Source organism: Ctenopharyngodon idella, chromosome 11 (genome assembly GCF_019924925.1).
Source record: "Ctenopharyngodon idella isolate HZGC_01 chromosome 11, HZGC01, whole genome shotgun sequence".
NCBI classification, from domain to species: Eukaryota; Metazoa; Chordata; class Actinopteri; order Cypriniformes; family Xenocyprididae; genus Ctenopharyngodon; species Ctenopharyngodon idella.
In genome coordinates this window covers 17,337,151-17,357,077 of record NC_067230.1, presented here as the reverse complement: position 1 = coordinate 17,357,077, position 19,927 = coordinate 17,337,151, and the positions used below count along the sequence as shown (strand labels likewise).

At 40.4% G+C, this 19,927-nt stretch overlaps 1 protein-coding gene and 1 long non-coding RNA gene across 2 annotated transcripts in view; one reads left to right on the top strand and one right to left on the bottom strand.

Moving 5' to 3' along the window:
• Positions 1 to 1,400: 1,400 nt before the first annotated feature.
• filip1l (filamin A interacting protein 1-like) overlaps positions 1,401 to 19,927 on the top strand; it is a 31,559-nt gene continuing 13,032 nt past the window's right edge. The window contains exons 1-5 of the mRNA XM_051913185.1: positions 1,401 to 1,418; positions 2,656 to 2,777; positions 13,920 to 14,181; positions 15,239 to 15,412; positions 15,484 to 15,662. Coding sequence (XP_051769145.1) covers positions 13,930 to 14,181; positions 15,239 to 15,412; positions 15,484 to 15,662 — 605 coding nt within the window. The 5' untranslated portion in view covers positions 1,401 to 1,418; positions 2,656 to 2,777; positions 13,920 to 13,929. The remainder of the gene's footprint in view (positions 1,419 to 2,655; positions 2,778 to 13,919; positions 14,182 to 15,238; positions 15,413 to 15,483; positions 15,663 to 19,927) is intronic.
• Positions 9,562 to 15,367, bottom strand: LOC127522896 (uncharacterized). Its single transcript, XR_007932769.1, has 3 exons — positions 15,219 to 15,367; positions 12,650 to 12,737; positions 9,562 to 10,969 (listed from the first exon to the last, which is right to left on the bottom strand). It is a non-coding gene; the product is annotated as an uncharacterized LOC127522896 (long non-coding RNA).

Genomic DNA, 19,927 nt, shown 5'->3' with positions numbered 1-19,927 from the left:
AAAAACATCCAGTAGATGTCGCTGTGTCTCGAAATAGTGTTTCCTCTCAGTCCAACAGGAGCGTCACACATCTGTTCTAAGGATGGCGGGAATTTCAAAGGTAGTTAAGTATAATTATTTCGGTCATATTATAGTTTCAAAGGTCTTGCTGAACAAAAGTATGTAACTTGATACAACAATAAACAGTCCGATAAAGGTCAAAGCATTTTCTTAAAACATGCTCTATGAAATATGTCTGTCCGTTTTTGGTAAAAGTAGTGAAAGCTAAAATTGACTATTTGCTGCAAGATAAAAAACAGCTGATCATTCATTGTTATTAATAGGACACATTTAATGTTGTTGTTATATATAAATGTGTGTGTGTGTGTGTGTGTGTGTGTGTGCAAAAATAATTTCATAAGTATGATTTTTTTTTACTGTAATGTAAATTTTCATTTTGTGGTAAAGGTAGAGAATCTTAAAAAACTTAGGATCATTCAGTTTTGTTAATATGATACATTTAATGCATATATATATATATATATATATGTGGCTGGTTTAAAGGGGACCTATTATGCAAAATGATGCGTGTCCACAGTGTGTGTAAACAACCAGTCCATAATGGTCTAAATCCACCCACTCCTTTTTTTTTAATCCCCATAATTCATAAACAGTTGACTTGAACAATGTAAGGCTGAACACCGTTACTGACAATCCTCATTTTGGCTGCGTGAGATTCTCCAGCTTTGTTGTTGTTGAGCGACCGAAGCGCGAGCTGTTAAAGCTCCGCCCTCTTCTGGAAAGGGGGCGGGAGCAGCAGCTCATTTGCATTTAAAGGGACACACACAAAAATGGTGTGTTTTTGCTCACACCCAAATAGGGGCAAATTTGACAAGCTATAATAATGACATATATAATATATAATGACATATATAATAATCACATGTATGGTAATGATAGTCATACGTGTGATCGCTGATCAGACCAGTGTGACTCATGACCGACCCGCGGACTAAATTAGATCTAGTGAACCTGTTGACCTCTGACCTCTGAGAACATCATTGCATCATGTGTGGAAAGACGAACGCAAACAGACATTTTCATTCGTACTTCACACTTCATTATCACCACATGTTTGCTTGATGTCTTTCAAACCACACGCTGCATTTGAAGTTCAAACTATATGAGGGTCAAACTGGACAGTGAGTCTGTCGGGACTCGTCCACTGCGGAGTAAAGACGGGGAAATACAAGAGCTAACTTTAGTTGGATGTTTTCGTCCCCTCAGGTGCAGCGAGCTCCTGAATTAGAAGAGAGACGCAAATAGAAAAGAGCCGACTAGAAATGAGACACGAGAGATGGAAACTTGGACACGACTGGACTCGCATCTGCTGCGTTTCTCAGGAAAAACACTGGCGGAGAGGAACGGGACGCTGGGACGTGAGTATCAGACCTGTTCACAGCGAGTGTGTGATCGGCTGTCAGTGATGTGGAGAATGCAGTTATCTTTAGGACCTCCTGCTCAGAGTGTTATGAGCTCAATGAGGAGAATGAGCTGAACACTTCTGAGTCCATTATACAGAAGATACTTAAAGTTCCTCCTGAAATGTGAAGTTAATATTTCACTAATTTAACGACACATTAATAAGGATCTATAATATTAATAAGAACACAACAATATTCATATTTTATCATTATGTAAAGTTAAAATGTTACTGCACAATTAATCAAAATAAAACAGATTTTTTGAGTAATTTTATTTAACTTCTTCTATGTTCATCTGTCACTACTTTTAGTCTCGACTCAATGTTTTTTTAACATTCCACTTTACTCGTTACCCATTGGCTGTTGACTGTGATGATGTCATTTCCTGTGGCACCATCAATGTCATGTGGTGGTTTGTTCTGTGAGAAGGACGACAGGTGTGATTGACAGCGTCTCCATGGCAACGGCTCGTAAATAAGATTCTCCAGTCCGTCCACATTTAAAGAGGATATTTATTTTCTGCTCTTATTGAGATGAAGAAACTCAATGACAGCTGTGTGTTTATGAGGACCATAAACACACACACACTCACTCACACACACACACACTCACACACTCACACACACACACTCACACACACACACACACACACACACACACACACACACTCACTCACTCACTCACACACACACACACACACACACACACTCACACACACACACACTCACACTCACACATAGAGATACATACACACACACACACTCACAGATAGAGATACACACACACACACACACACACACATAGAGATACATACACACACACACACACTCACACATAGAGATACACACACACACACACACACACACTGAGGTTCACTGTGCAGATGTTAGCTCATGCTGTAACAAATGTGTTTCTCATTGTTAGTTAGTTAATGCATTATTAATGTTAATTATTGAGATCTTATTATAAAGTATCTGAACCTGTTAGAATGATGAAGGTGATGAAACTGAAATCACAGAGTGTCAGTCTGAATCATGATGAACACATGTGACACCAATGAAAACTTCTTATTTGTCTGCAGCTCTGGACATTCATGAGGTGCATCCTGGGACGCTTCTGTGTGTGTGTGTGTGTGTGTGTGTGTTATATTTAGCTGTAGCTCTTATATCTGCTGTCTCTCCTCCCACTGCAGCCCCCCCACCGTCTCTCTCTCTCTCTCTCTCGTCTGTCATTCACACGGTCTGAATGTGACTGAATCACAGCAGCAAACACACCGGAGGAGAAGAGAAGCAGTGAGAGACCAGACGTGTTGAGGTGAGAAGCTGCACACGCTAACATGCTGCTGTGTTACGATCGCTCTGTGTGTGTGTGTGTGTGTGTGTGTGTGTGTGTGTGTGAGTGTTCTGCATGAGACGCAGTGGATCTGGCTTTCATGTTTCTAAAGGTGAGACACACAGAACAGACGGTGAGAGTCAGACAGTCTCTGTATCTGTGTCGATCATGATGAAGGACAGGGTTCGTTACGGTCAGATTTAACCTGATGATTCTTGTGTTTCTGCTGTGAGTCTCTGATCAGAATGAGCTGGAAATATAAATACATGTGCAAAAAAACCAACATACTCACAGCCGGCAAATATTTACTGAAACTGTTGTATGCTCTTTCTCTCTCTCTCTCTCTATATAAATATAATATATATTGCAATTTTAATAAATGTTTGCCTGTTATGACAGTGCACTGCAAAAAAAATCTTATTTTTTTGTTTTGTTTTCTATTAAAAATATCTAATCATATTTAAATCAAGATACATTTACTGAAGAAGCAAAAATGACTGAAGACATTAAGTCTTGTTTACTGAAAAATGTATCAAAATTAAGTTTGTGTTTGAGTTTGTGCTCAGAAAAAGCATCTTGTTTTTTGAATTGTTTATTTTTTCTGACCCCATTGGCAGATCTTTGTTCTTGTTTAAAGCACAAACTATTTTTTTTTTTTTTTTTTCAGAAAACAAGACTTAATATCTTCAGTCAGTTTGCTTCTCAAATAAATGTATCTTGATTTTAAAATTTTGGATATTTTTAATAGAAAACAAGACAGAAACACTGAGGAAGAACACAAGTTTTGCAGTGTTGCAGGACTTAATCCTAGTCTGTTGAGTTTATTTGTGTTTACGTTAAGTTTAAGACTATAGTTTAAGTTATTTGCTGCACAAAATCATTTACAGTATGTACAGTGAGAATGAGCTGTATAATGAGGGTGAGATGGAGGATGTCCTGTCACGAGTCGCTGGTGTTGTGCAGCAAACGCTGATCTGGTTCTTCGGACAGAAGCTGTAGCACGGGCGATGCAGGTCTCAGATTTCCAAGCTTTCGCCGGCTGGCTTTGGAAAGCAGCGTGTGTGAGAGATGGATGGAGACACTGATATGCACTGGCTGAGATCCCGTTATTCCGGCCATGTGGCTCTGATATCCACAAACAAGCTCAAACTCATTGCCACAGAACTGTAAATGTGCTTCCAGAGCGACCGCATGGATTCACACGATCTGCAGCGAACGCAGAACCGGGCGGAAACACTTCCGTCCATCTCTCTCTCTCTTCTGAACGGTGTTTAATCCGCGGTCAGAGCCAGATCTGATCCGACAGATGAGCGTTTCTAATCCAGACTCGCAGTCTGTCAGTGATCAGACCTTCTGCTGTGAGAGATCTGAGACGTGAAGCAGGTTTAAGGTCGATCAGGATTACAGATTAACGTGATTTGATGAGGCAGCGATCGGCTCGTGTCAGACTGTATGTAGTTTGTTTCTTCTGCTTTAATGGGTTCAGATGAAGGAATATGGGTAACCCAAACCCAACGACCCTGTTATGGCTATTAAAAAGATTAATAAGGCCTTCTTTATGCTGTTTCTCAAAACAAGTATATTTACTTACGAAGCAAAATGATACAAGATTTTATGTCTTGCTTTCAGGGAAATCTAACAAAATTTCTGATGTTTTTGCTTTAAACTGTTTGTCAGCTCATTGGCTGAACAGCGTCTCTTTGCCCCGCCCTCAATCACTGTAGTTGTATCTGAGACTGGAAGAGTTTGGTTCGTGTCGTTCATGTCGAGAAGACGCTGTTTTCTGCTGCCAAAGCAAATCCACTTTGATGAGATTGATACGGTAAAACTGTTACTGTTCGTATCACTGTGAATCAAGAGCTGAGATTCAGATATGATAATGAGCGTTTGGTTTCTGACCAATCACAGCAGAGCAGTGCTCAGAAAGGCGGGGTTTAGAGAGACTGATGCTCCGTCTGAAATCACATACTGGATAGTACGTACTACATTTAGTTTGAAACTTGCTTCACAACCATTATGTTCTATATAGTATGAATGTACTCTGGACATACTAATCTTGTCATTGTCATGTGACTTACCATGTGACCTCCATTCACAATCCTCTCCCGTGGCCTCATGGGATAGTAAAGTTTCCATTGAAATGCACACGGAAGTAGTAGCTCATCCTGGGACTTTTCATCTACTGTTTTATGAATACCGTGAATTCGGACATACTATTCAGCTCACATACTGTTTTTGTCTGTTATATAGTATGGAAGTAGGAATATTCGGACACAGTATGAATCTTCAAACAAATCATTTTCAGACTCTTAGAGAAAAGAGCTGATGCTGCAATGGATATTATGAGAAAATTAAAGTGTTTTTTGACCTTGGATGAATGTAAACCTGCTTTAAAACAACATTAGAAACCTTTAAAATAGCTTATTAGGGCACTTTAAATCCAACAAAGGCTGTTGATCCAGAAACAAGTGCTTATTTACAGTGGGAACCAAACTCTGAGAACACTTTAAAATCTGAGATTTAAATGTAATATAAACCTGGTTTTTGTATTAATATGTTAAAAACTTAACAAAATGATGCTGAGTCATAAATATTTCATATTGTGCTGTATTTCTGCCTGACTAATCAAATGTTAGTAAATGTGGCTCCAAATCAAGTCTGCTTTATTTCTACAGCGCTTTATTCAGCAGACTGATTCAGAGCAGCTTCACAGTGACCAACAGGACAATAACAATTAAAACTCAATTATTTCAGCTGTAAAGCAGCTCTACAGAGGACAATATGGTCATTATTTAGATCATCATTTAGTTCAAATTTTGTCCATACATCAAATACTGAGACATTCTCACAGTTTATGTTCAACTTTCACTCGCATATCATTTGTTAAAGCGTGTATTAAATGACAAAAATGCAAAACAGAAGCACCTACACTAGTGGTCTGAGACGTCTGGTCAGATGTTCTGATCTCGTGTGACGCACCGCCGCGTCAGAACCGATGGATTCCCAGAGTAAAGTGTGTCTTAATGCAGTCTGGCATGAGCCGTCCTCCGGTTAGTGTGATTGACAGGATTGGGGAACTGGAGCAAACTGTAAACCACAGCAGCTGCCGTTAATTACGGTTTGGACACCTTCAGGGTCGGATTAAACATGTCAAACATGCTTCTGTGTAAATAAAACATCTCCAGTTTAGTGTTGTACATGCGGCAGACAGCAGAGATCCGGCGGTTTCCTCACGCGTGACGGCGCAGATGCGTAAGAGCTCAATCCCATAAACACTGAGGTTAAATCCTGCTGTTTTACACCAGCTCCTGAAGCTTCAGAAGCACTCAGAGGTTTATTACACCTGTTGAGCCTCTTTAAAGATGCTCATATTGATCACAGCGCCTTACTGATCAGTTATATTCACTGCAAATTCTTCCTCAAAAATATCTAAACATTCTTAAATCAAGATACATTTACTGGAGAAGCCGAGTGACGTAAGATAAGATGTTTGTTCTCTGGGAAACTGGTTAAAATGAGCTGAGTTTGTGTTTAAAACAGCAGTTTTTAAAGTGTCTTGGTTATTCAGTCATTGTGCATCACTCATCTCTCTTTTGGAATCGCTAAACGCCAACAACAAAATGGCTGAAAATGTAACTAAAATCTGAATGATAGTAAAATAACACTGATTCTGATCATCTTGTCGTTAAATTTCTTGTATTCAGTCTTTTAGCTGGTCAACTCTGGATATTTCTCTTCATGGTCCATATGGAAATGAGGGGTAACTATGGTAATGGTGGTTTGTGGGCGTGTGTGGATGTTTTGTTGTCACGGCAGCGGCTGATGTTTCTCAGATAATCCGACAGGTGTGTTTGAGGGGTCAGCGATGCTCCGTTTTAGATCAGGGATCCTGTTTCCCGTGTGGATGCCAGTGCAGAGCACTCTGGGAAAAAGAGTATTTATAGCGATCAGAGGAGCAAACGCTCGACTAGCATCTCTCACATTGATTAGCTGAGGCTTATTTCGGATAATGAGATTTTAAGAAGCATGTTGTGTGTGTGTGTGCGTGTGTGTGTGTGTGTGTGTGTGCGTGTGTGTGCTCATTGTGTCGTCTGCATCAAAGCATGTCACTCTGGGTTGTGTGTGTGTCTCTCTCAAGATCTGATGGAATAACTTCAGTGTGTGTTTGAGCGTCTCATTGAAATGCCGCTCCATCAGCGTGTCTCAGTATGAGTTCCTCTGCAGAGCCGTCTGGGTAAATTTACCCGCTGTGACTTCACATCAGGGCTCTAATTGGTCAAAAATGCAGATTGTCCGTGTGCCGATCATTATTTCCTTTGTTAGCGGCCGTTCTCCGGGGATCAGAGGCCTAAATCTGACCAGCGGGGTTCGGCGTGTCAGCGTGGCCTTGTTCCCCTCTGGCATTCGTCAAATGACAGCAGCAATTATCAAGTTATTTTCTGTCTTTGACCCGCAGCTGTGTGACGCGCGAGGAGCTGCAGAAACACACGGTCCAGCCGCGGCCTGCGTGATCCAGCGCACACACACACACACACACACACACACACACACACACACTGAGGTGAGATTCAGCGCTCACGCCCTCTTACTGAACCACAGGACATTCTCATACCCTTGGTGATTAGATAATTACTGTTATTGAGAGAAAATATAAGTAATAAAGTGAGGTGCGTGAGGTATGTGAATATATGCTGCATTTGTCAAAACAGAGCTCACACAATACTGTATCCCACAATGCAATGCACTCGACTTGACCTTCCATTTCCAGTGTGACGAGTATCAGCCTGTTCACACCAAGAATGATTATTATAACAATAACCATCAGGGTTGCCATGTTTGCACAACAAAACCCGCCCAATTGTTACTCAAAACCAGCCCAGTTGTGTTTCGGGGGGTCCTCTAGTAAAAATCGCGCTCCGGGGGGGGGGGTAAAATCCGTGTTTTTGGTGGGGTTCCCCTGGTAAAATTTGCATTCCGAGAAAAACACCCCGTGGTAACATTGTTAAAGTAGCCCAATTTCGTGGGAAAACCACAGACTTGGCAACCATAGCATTAATTATAACCATAATAACTATAACAATAACTGTAATGATATCAATTATTATTATAACTTTAATAATAACTGTAACAATAGTGATACTATAATGAACTATATAATGATAATGATAACTGAACGATAACTATATTGATAACTATATAAGATAACGATAACTGTAATAATGACTTTGACAATAACTATGACAATGAAAATAATAACTACAATGATAACTTTAAAAATAACTTTAACGATAGTGATAACTATAATGATAACGATAACTGTAGCGATAACAATAACTATAGCGATAGTCAAGTCAAGTCAACTCACCTTTATTTATATAGCGCTTTTTACAATGTAGATTGTGTCAAAGCAGCTTTACATTGATAACTGGTACATTGTTTGGCTGCACAGCAGCTCTTAAAGAGATAGTGATAACTGTAACAATTACTATAAAAATGCCGCTGCGATAGCCTCGTGGGCAGAGCCGACATGTAGCACCGTTGTGCTTCGGGCGACCCAAGTTCGAGTCCCGGCTTGAGGACCTTTCCTGATCCCGCCTCCCTCTCTCTCCCACTTCACTTCCTGTCTGCTTACTGTCCTATCATAATAAAGGCAAAAACGCCAAAAATAAATCAGATAACTAAATAATAAATAAATAACTATAATGTTAATAACTAGAACATAACTATGATAACTTTAACAATAATTATAACGATAGTGATAACTATAATGATAAAGATAACAATAACTATGATAACGATAACATGACAATGATAACTATAACTATAATGATAATGATAACTGTAATATCTGTAACGATAACTAACTATAATGATAGTGATAACTATAACTATGACAACGATAACTGTTATAACTGTAACAATAACAATAAATATAGAAACTGTAACTATAACTATATTAGCGTCCACACTAACGCACAATATCGTTGTTTATTATAAGCGCTGCAGTTTTGTCATCTGTCACTTTAAATGCTTGAGCGCTTTAAAGCAGGATGGATTCTGATTGGCTGATTCCAGCGATATCGCTCCTCTTTATTGTCTTGTGTGACCGGGCCTTAAATCAGAAGTGACATCCAGCACTATTATTAAAATGACATACACTGAATTAAAAATGTGCTTCATTGACTCCGTTCAAATGTTTCATCATTGCAGTGTTTCAGTGAGTTCTCATTGTTCTGAATGCTTCAGATTGATTTCCGTGAGGATCAATACTGTCTAAGAGCAGATGTTCCTGCAGACAGGAAGTGATGCGCATCAGCAGAGTGTTTGAGACTCCAGCGTGTGTCAGGTGTCATTTTTACTTCTGCCGCGTCAGACGTGTGCCGATGCCTTTCTGACCTATTGATCAGCAGATGTGCAGAAGCTCCGGTTACACGCGGAATCAGCCATCTGCGTCTCTACGGATGAACATACGCATGCTGACTATTTGTGTTCGCAAGTAAATCAAATCCAGCAGATCATTTGTAGCAGTGACAGTGTAAAATAGCCAATAAGATGCATTCTATAATGAGCCTAATTTACACATTAGGGCGTGTTTGTGCTGTGAAGTCACGTCAGGTTTATTAGTATATCTCTTTCATACTTTTGTTTCTAAGCTCAAACTCAGAAGTCGCTGCTGAAGGTTTTCATCTTCTGCTGTTCTCTGATCAGTTTGCTGAAGTTAGTGGTGTGAAAGACACTTGATCAGCATATGGATGTCTGATACCTGTGTACGCGGTCTGTACTGTGTGTCCGGTCTGCGTTGTGTCCGTGGCCGTGTAGCCGGTATGTTGTGTGTCTCACACCCTTCGCTCAGAGTCGGGGTGTCGAGTGACCCTAATTTTAGCGTGAGGCTGCAGCGATCATGATCCAGACACACACAAATTCACATGAATGTGTTTTATTTAATGTCAAATATTACTGTCAGCTCCCTCTGCACCTGCTCATTTAGACATGCATTAATTAACAACGCTCATGCATTAATGACTGTGTTAATTAGTGAATCTCGAGCGTTTGACTGTAATTAAACACAGACAGCAGCTCATATCAGATTCATTCACACACTGAAGAGTTTATGATCTGATGAACCACGATCAGAAGAAAACATGAAAGATGATACAGAGACATTATTTTCTGTCCCAGAGAACATTGTGTCAAACTTATAAACGAATGTTCTTACAGGAACGTTAATAGAACATTCGTTCAAAGTTATCTGGTCTTTAATAATGTTCTCAAAACGATTTATATGTTTTTCTGAAACATTTTAGTTGGACTTTAAGTTTTTTAAATGTTACTACTTGTTTCAGAACGTTCAGAGAACATTCAAATGTAACGTTCCCATAATGTTTGAAGAACGATCAAATATAATGTTTCTTTAAAGATTGTAAAACCACTAAATAAACTGGATGTTTTGAACATTCAGAAATAATGTTTTCATAACATTAGTATGTTAACGTTAGGATGAGTCTTGTGTTAGTACAGTATTCTGTTGTGAACACACACACACACACACACGCACACACACGCGCACACAGATGTGATGCTGACCCATCAGTATTAGAGGAGTTTGACTTACTGCTGCCATCTGCTGGTCACTGTGTGTGATTGTGTGTGTGTATGAGTGAGTGTGTATGAGAGTGTGTATGAGTGAGAGAGTGTGTGTGTGTGTGTGTGTGTGTGTCAGACGACTCTCGCTGCACCTGTCGGCTGATGTCTGACTCCGTATCCTCATTTCCTCGGAAGTCGAAGGGGTTTTCCCAGTGTCCTGCACTGAAGGATCAGTGTGTCAGACAATGACATGACGATCTCACACACTGGATCAAGCCCTGAGATCATGTGATGTCGTTTCCATGGCAGTTGCAGCAGCACATAGGTGCAGGTCCAAACGGAGATCGTGACCTACTTTGGTCCAGAACATCGTCACTTTCATTTCTGACCTTCTTCATAATGGTGTGTGTGTGTGCATGAGTGTGTGTGTGTGTGTGTGTGCATGAGTGTGTGTGTGTGTGTGTGTGAGACGGCAGCAGATGAGCATCAGTCTCGTCGAGGAATGAGCAGAATTTGAGTCTGAAGTGACAGATTTCTCAGATACTCGATAGAGACGAGCAGCAGCGGCTGAACGCGTCGATCTCTGACCGCTGTAACATGACAAACACACGGCTTTTAGAATCACAGTTTTTATCAATTTTAAACAATTTTAAATTTGAGAGAAATACTTTTTGTGCTCAAAAACAAAACAAAAATAAACACTTTATTCAACAATCTCTTCTCTTCTGTGTCATTATCTTCCGCAGGTGACGCAGTAATCACAGTGAAGCTTCCGTGTTTGCGTCTGAATGCCGGCTCAGTATTGGCCGAAGCTGATCACATGATCAGCACGACTCATGCGTGTGACGCTGACGCAGGAGCCGGCCAATAATGAGTCGTTCTGACGTAGAACCTGGAAGCGTTATTTTTGTTTTGTTTTTGCGCACAAAAAGTATTCTCGTCTCTTCATAACATTAAGGTTGAACCACTGCAGTCACATGACTGTTTTAACAATGTCTTTAGTTCCTTTCTGGACCTTGAAAGTGTTGATTATATTGCTGTCTATGGACGAGTCTCTCGGATTTCATCAAAAATATCTTAATTTGTGTTCTGAAGATGAACGAAGGTCTTACGGGTGTGGAACGACATGAGGGAGAGGAATGACAGAAACTTCATTTTCGGGTGAACTGACCCTTTAAGTAACTAGAGAGAAATAAAATACAGGCTCATTCACACCAAAATCGAAAACGATATTACTTATAATACAGTAAACTGTGTGGGTTATCTTCATAAGTGTTCATCACTACATCTGAGAAGGAAGAGAGATCTGCATTATCTGTTTGAAATCTTTCACTCGTGCTGAATTAATCTTCATAGCTCATTAATATAAATCAGTTGACAGCAGTGTCTCACCTCAGAGAAGCAGTCATTGTTGTGTTAATGAGAAACTCTCGTGCGTCTGTTCAATTCACAAACCTAAACGAAGTGTTTCAGCATTGCTGTGGGTCTGTAGTTTAGTTGTTATAATGATGTATTTCTGAACTCAAGTATAGCTTCTCAACCTTGTAGATGTTTTTGGTAAACAGCGCGTCATATGTTGATTACTGTATTTGTTTTATCTCCGCTGTGGTTTCTAGAACATTTAAAGTGTTGTTCTCAGACGTGACAGTGAATCTGTCATGTGATTGTGTGTGTATGAGGTCATCGTGAGGAGCGTTTCACTTCTTCATGGTAATCATCATATCAGAATGATTTCTGAAGGATCATGTGACACTGAAGACTGGAGTAATGATGCTGAAAATTCAGCTTTGATCACAGAAATAAATTACACTTTACTATATATTCAAATAGAAAACAGCTGATTTACACTGGAATAATATTTGACATTTTTTAATGTATTTTTGATCAAATGTGGCCTTTGAAAAATCGAAATTATTCCAAACTTTTGACTTTTGACAACTTTTGAGATTCAGCTAGTTGAAATCTCACAAACCTCCCAACAAAACACCTCATATGCAGTAACACACACACACCTACACACACACACACACACACACACACACATTCCAGCAGGCTGATGTCATTCAGGAGAGAGAACGAGCTCTGTTCCGTTTCACCAGTCCACTCAAACCTGTCTGTTGTGTTTGATGATGTTGATGTGATTTCACTCGCTGAGATTTTATACATTACATAATCTACACATTAACACAAGATTGTGTGTGTGAGTGTGTGTGAGTGTGTGTGTGTGTGAGAGAGAGTGTGTGTGTATGTAGTCACACCTGTGTTCTCACCTTTTGACCCCCGTGCAGCGATGATGTAATCTGATCTGAGGTCAGCTCATGTTTGGGACGGTTTGACCTTTGACCCACAGTCCTGCCTCTGAAATGAAGAGAGAAATCAATCAATTCAAACAAAAACATGAGTTTGCTATTAGACAAAGATAAACATTGACTAATGATCTTTATACTACTTTTTTCTACTAATTTACTACTAGAGAAAATTACTGTTTTGTTGGAAAACATTTTTAAGTAGATTTTAATGAAATCATCTGCTGTCGTCTGTTTAGAGCTGATTTACAGCAGAATTTGAGTTCGTCTCATATCATAAGTTCATCATTGATTGTTTATTAATGTTAAATGTCTTTGAAACAGTCTGTACTGTATAAAAGAACTTGACTAAAAAGAATAAATGCAAAATGTTTGTGAAATTTAAAGTCACGCTGAAACTGAAGTAGCAACAGATTTTTATGAGGACATACACTTTTTAAAAATGAAATATGCATGAATGAATTGTTCTAAAATTGTTCTAATAGAATTATAAGATTAAAAACACCTCATGAAGTTATCACACTTCAAATAATCACAGATTATTTTTTCAAAAAACACGTCCAACGAGTTCAGTTCATCTATAAAGCAGCTCTACAGAAGAGAGTTTGTCCTGCAAGTTCATGCAGATCTACAGCTTTTATAAAGTACATCATGACTGATTCATTCGCTGTGTGTGTGTGTGTGTGTGTGTGTGTGTGTGTGTGAGAGATGACATCATGGTGTGTGTGAGTGAGTGATGACATCACTCTGTGTGTGTGTGTGCCGAGTACATTTCTGTGTTATTGATGGATCAGCATTGATCGGTCTGAACACGCTGTGCTGTTGTTTTATATGGAGATGAAGCACTGACTCTACCTGTAAATGAACACTTCTTTGCCAGTTTTCTTTGTTTTACATCTGAATCATGTTTCTAAAGTAGGACATGCACAAACTTCATCAGTTCGTATTTGGCCCTGTCCCAAATGGCACACTAAACACTCCTTCGAATTCCTACGAATCGGTGATGTCACTTTCGTGATGTAACGCCGCTTTGACTGTTGGGTAGAAGTCTGCTTCTGAAACCTAAAATTGACAAATGGGACCCTACAGTCTCATGGACTTAACGGACACGTGCACACGGCGGCCATTTCAAATCCACAAGACCGAAAGTGCATATGAACTGTGCCATTTGGGGCAGGGCCTTTGATGTGTTATTATGTGCCGTTTCCCACAATCCTCTGTTTCCTGCTCTCAGGTGCACGATCATGCGTTCCCGTAGCAACAGTCTGGAGGACGCGGAGAAGGCGGAGCTCTCTCCGCCCAGAGCACGAGCGCGGCGGCAGGCGACCGAGCGCGAGGAGGCGTGTCATGCTCATGAGGACACGCCCACCGTCCAGAGGAAGCAGACGGGCGGCAGACAGCGAGCGCAGAGAGAGCGCAGCGGCGCGGGGAAGAGCCGAGACCTCTCGCGAGACGACCTGCTGTTCCTGCTCAGCATGCTGGAGGGAGAACTGCAGGTGAAACACTGAGACTGATTGAGCTGATCTCAACTTAACAGGGACCTATAATGCTCCTTTCACAAGATGTAATATCAGTCTCTGGTGTCTCCAGAATGTGTCTGTGAAGTTTCAGCTCAAAATCCCCCACAGATCATTTATTATAGCTTGTCAAATTTGCCCCTATTTGGGTGTGAGCAAAAACACGCCGTTTTTGTGTGTGTCCCTTTAAATGCAAATGAGCTGCTGCTCCCGCCCCCTTTCCAGAAGAGGGCGGAGCTTTAAAAGCTCAACAACAACAAAGCTGGAGAATCTCACGCAGCCTAATTTATTAATGGCAATAAAAACGCAGAGACGCTGACAGTCGGCATGAAATGAAAACACCCCATTAATTTTCTAAGTATATGTTATAGATTAATCTGTGCATATGTTTATATTTTTTAAATGTTTTGACCTTGAAATGTTTAATCAATATGTCATAATCATCAACTCTGCCTCTGTAAGCTCACGCTCATCTGCATAAACTTTTAAGTGCCACGCCCACATCTGAACATCCAATCAACAGCTGATGCACAGAACCAAGCCCCGCCCTACATTTATTCTTTTTCTATATTGTGTCGTATATCCAAGAGAAACGCCTTCTGAAACAAGAACAAATGTAGGGCGGGGCTTGATTTTGTCTGTGGGGAATTGATTGGATGGTTGTGGTTTGCTATTGGTGGATCTCATGTGAGTGACAGGTTGCCCCGCCCTCATCATCAGAGAAGAAAGAGATGCTGCAAGAGAGAGGAGAAGATATTCTGATTCAAGTTTACCAGGAACATGAATTTAAAAACTATGGATAATTCATTTAGAATAAATGCTGAATATAACAAGAATTGACAGTTTTGATTTCATGGTGATGAAGCCGAGAGTCAAACTCTGTTAAAGTCAGACAGACATCAGAGAGCTGCTGATGAACTGAAACCAGCAGAAGAGGAACAGTCATTATAGCTCTAGGCTGTTAATATTCATTCAGTTATAAATGAAAACACACAAGCCCTTCAGCTCAAACTCACTGAGTTTCTGTGTTTAACAGGCCAGAGACGAGGTGATCACCGTCCTCAAAGCAGATAAAATCGATCTGGCTCTGCTGGAGGCCAAATACGGCTTTGTGACGCCACCGAACGTGCTGAAGGCTCTTCAGAGAGACGCCATCCAGGACAAGAACGGCAGCTGGCAGGAGGACATCTATGAGAAGCCCATGACGGAGGTACGGCCGGCTCCGTGCGACTCTCTGTAGATCCACGCCGTCCGTGTTCTTAGCGTGTTTGTGTGTGTCAGTTGGACAGGCTGGTGGAGAAGCAGCGGGAGACCTACAGACGGATGCTGGAGCAGCTGCTGCTGGTGGAACGAGCTCACCGACAGACGCTGGGCCGGCTGGAGGACGAGAAGAGGAACCACAGCGACTTCATGAGGAAGAGCGACGAGTTCACCGGCCTGCTGGAGCAGGAGCGAGAGAGGTCAGTCAGAAATCAAGTTGGAATCGCACTCGTCTTCTGTGAACAGTAAGCCCCGCCTCCTTTGATCTGATTGGCTGTCTCAATCATGTTGAGATTGACGAGCACTGTTTGGATCAGTGACTGTTTAGTTTCATCACCTGATACTCCAGCGGTTATCAAACTATTTTGTCTGTTGAAACTCTTTGAACTAAAAAATTTCGCCCCCCTGAGATTTTAAGTCAATATTTAATAATTTAACAACATATTTGCATATTCACAGTTCTCTGATGCTGGTTAATGGTCACATGATAATGTTTTAATGTTTGTTTTATTTTAAAATTATTAATTTATTTTAATTTGACATTTTTATGATCCAATCATTTTTTGTTAGTTTTATTAGGGCCCGAGCACCGGTGGTTTGAGGACCTTGTAATTGCTCGGTCTATTATTATTCTTCTCTGAAATGAATCATATTTTTGAGGGCCTAAAAACTCGAAAACTCATGAAACTTTGCACACGCGTCAGAAGTGGTGAAAATGTATGTCTGATGTGGGTTTCAGAATTAGGTAAGGCAAAATGGCTCGATAGCGCCACCTACAAAATTTCAATTAAGCACCCTTCGCGCTACAATTCACGTACAGGTATGAATTTTGGTACACACATGTAACAGCCCAATACCTACAAAAAAGTCCCTTGGTGCAAAATCTGAAAACCAACAGGAAGTGAGATATTTTGAATTTTCTCTGCAAAATTTTTGCACTTTTTGCCATTTGCAGACGTTGTACTTTAATGAACTCCTCCTAGAGCTTTAATCGGATCAACATCGTATTTGGTCAGTCTAATCTAAAGGCCTTTGCAACGTTAAATTGCAAAGATCTAGAGTTTTTGCTGAAGGGCGTGTCCGTGACGGCCTGACAAAGTCTGATGTTTCGCCATGAAACAAGAAGTCGATGTAATTTGGGCATACAATGTCCGATCTGCCCAAAACTTCACATGATTTATTAGAGTCCTGGTCTGAAGACATCTACATGCAAATATTCAGTTACAATCATAGCGCCACCTGCGGGCAACAGGAAATGACATGTTTTACACTGTGATTAACTCCTCATAAAGATTTAACCAGAACATCATCATATATGGTCAGTCTAATCTTAAGGCCTTAGGGATGATAAATTGGCGGTCTGTCAAGTCTGATGTTTCGCCATGAAATAGGAAACTGTTGTAACTCAGGCATACAATGTCCGATCTGTCCGAAACTTCACATGTGTGATAAGAGTCCTGGCCTAAAGACATCTACATGGCAATATTCAGTTAGTCATAGCGCCACCTGCTGGCAACAGGAAATGGCATGCTTTACACTGTAATTCACTCACAGAAACACATTTCAATATGCCACAAAGTGCCAAAATACTAGAAACATGTTAAATCATGAAACACTTGGCTATTTGTTAATGTATGCGATTAACGCCACGAAACAGGAAGTTGTTGTAACTCAGGCATACAATGTCTGATCTGCTCCAAACTTCACATGTTTGATAAAAGTCCTGATCTGAAGACATCTACATGGCAATATTCAGTTACAGTCAAAGCGCCACCTGTTGGCAGCAGGAAGTGTGGCACTTTGAAATGACTTTGCCATATTTCCCTTGTATTTACTCGATTACATGCATGTCGCCCACTGTTCACAGTTTTCCTGAGGCCGCTGGGTGGCGGTGGCCCCGGGTGCGAGGGCCCTTTCATCGCTGCTTGCAGCTTTAATTTTGATTGTTTTTATTTTAACATTATCTATTTTAATATAGCATTTTTATCATTTAATTAACATTAGTATGTTTTAATTAGATTTATTTTTAAATTATTTATTTTAATTTGACATTTTTTATCATTTAATGAATTTCAATTTTATTTTGATTGTTTTTATTTTAACAGTATGCATTTTAATTTAGCTCTTTTTTCAGTGAATTAATTTTAGTGTGTTTTAATCCGATTGTATGTGAAGCGCAGCATGCGTGTTCATCTGTTGTTGCAGGACTCATTGTAGCAGCATGACATCATTTCCTCTCATCATTACACACATGAGTATGTGCAGCAGAACACGTCTGTCTCTCATCATGTTCGATCGGCGTTCGCTACAGTTTCAGCCCGAATCATGAATGAGAAACTGAACTGATCCGTCAGTGTTGGACGGAGATCTGTAGTGTTTATATCCTGCCAGAGACGCATTTAGCTAATGATGTTTCCATTTTCATTGCCTTACAAGGCTCTTAAAAATAAGTCTGAGTGGATGAAAATAAGCCGCAGCTGATAATATACCCATGAGCAGAAATGGAGCCGCCGGGAGGCTTTTTAAAGAAGGAACCGAACGCTGCGAAAGTAAAAATATCAGATGGATTCAGAGTCACCGGCCTCTCGATCAAGAGACTCGTCTTTCCAGAGTGACAGAGTTAAATAAAGCAGAACAGAAATGTGTTCTAGGAACGTTCCCATTGAGTTATGAAAGCGTTATTTCTGAACGTTCTCTGAAACAATTAGTAACGTTTAATCCATTAATCCATTAATCCATTAATGCATTAATCCATGATTAATGCATAATTAATGTTTTTGTTCTAACATTTTGAGAACATTATTAAAGGCCAGATAACTTTGAACAATGTTCTTTTAACGTTGCTGGAAGAACGTTTGTTTATAACTGGAGATCTTCATTCAGGCTTCAGCTCTGATCATGAGAGTGAATGTGAGAGAGACGCTCTCTAGTCCTGCTGAGGTCAGTTTAATCACCAGAATCTCAAACCCATGCTGGTTATCTGTAGATCTGATGTGTGTGTGTGTGTGTGTGTGTGTGTGTCGTCTGTGTTTCATTGATCTTCTCGTGTGAGTGAATGTTCGTCGACGCCAAATCAAACACTCCGGACGTGTTTACAGATGTGTGTCAGTGAATGTGAGGTCATTTGGCCCCGGGCCCTTCAGTGCATGATGTAATGTGATTACATATCTGTGATAGAACGCACATAACCACACACACACACACACACACACACACACACACACACTTCTCCCCCCCACAAATGTATTTCTCTGGAAGAGTTGAAGGCCTTGTAAGGACTCGTGTGGATTGGAGGAATCTGCTCGTTCAGATGCGTGTGACAGGAAGTCATTGGCTGTAGTTCCTCCTTCAGCTGGTGTCGCGGGGGCTGCGGCGTGTCTGACTGAAGATGAAGTGAAGAATGTGCTGTTTTCAGCCTCTGTGTCTGTTTGTGTTTGTTTTAGCCTCACTGTTCTGCAACGCTTGTTTTCTGAGAAATTCATCAAAATGAAGTGAGTTTCTGCTTTAAAGAATAACAAATATCTGCCAAAGGAGTCAGAAAAATACATTTAAACATTTAAACATCATGAAAGGGACGTTGCGCTGGTCTTTTCTGCTCTATTGTGCCGTATATCCGAGTGAAACGCTTCTCAAACAAGAACAAATGTAGGGCGGGGCTTGATTTTGTCTGTGGGGAATTGATTGGATGGTTGTGGTTTGCTATTGGTGGATCTCATGTGAGTGACAGGTTGCCCCGCCCTCATCATCAGAGAAGAGAAGAGATGCTGCAAGAGGGAGGAGAAGATATTCTGATTCAAGATTACCAGGAACATGAATTTAACACAATAATGATGTGCACCGATAAATCATTTAGAATAAACACTGCAATATTCCATAAAAACATAAGAATTGTTTCTCTGTCCCCATGGCAGATATTTGTTCTTAATTTTTCAGAAATCAAGACTTATCTACAGTCATTGTGCGTCTCCAGTAAATATGTCTTTATTCAGGAATGTTTAGATGTTTGTGCCTAAAGAAGTTTCTGCAGTTTGTGTTCAGATTTCAGCTCTTTCTGACTGTCAGGGTGTAATTTTGCTCCAGAAGAGGATTATTTATGAGGCGGAGGCTGCGTGAGCCGCTCTGTGCGGTTTGAACTGACATGAAGGCTGACTGATTTCTCATTACGGCTCGCTCTCGACGAACTGACCTGCGGTGATGACGGTCACATGACGGTCACATGATTGTATCAGTTCATGTTCTTACTGATGCTAGCGCCACACAAACTCTTTCATCTCCAGAAACACTCTGAGCTAAAATATTTTAATAAAATCCAAGATAGTTCAATAATTTAACAACACATCTGCATGTTCACTGTACTCTGATGTCAGTGGTCACATGACATGCAGTAAAAATATTTTTTAATGTTTTAATTGTATCGTTTATATTCTAAAATGTAATATTTTTTTAAATTTTTTTAATGATTTAA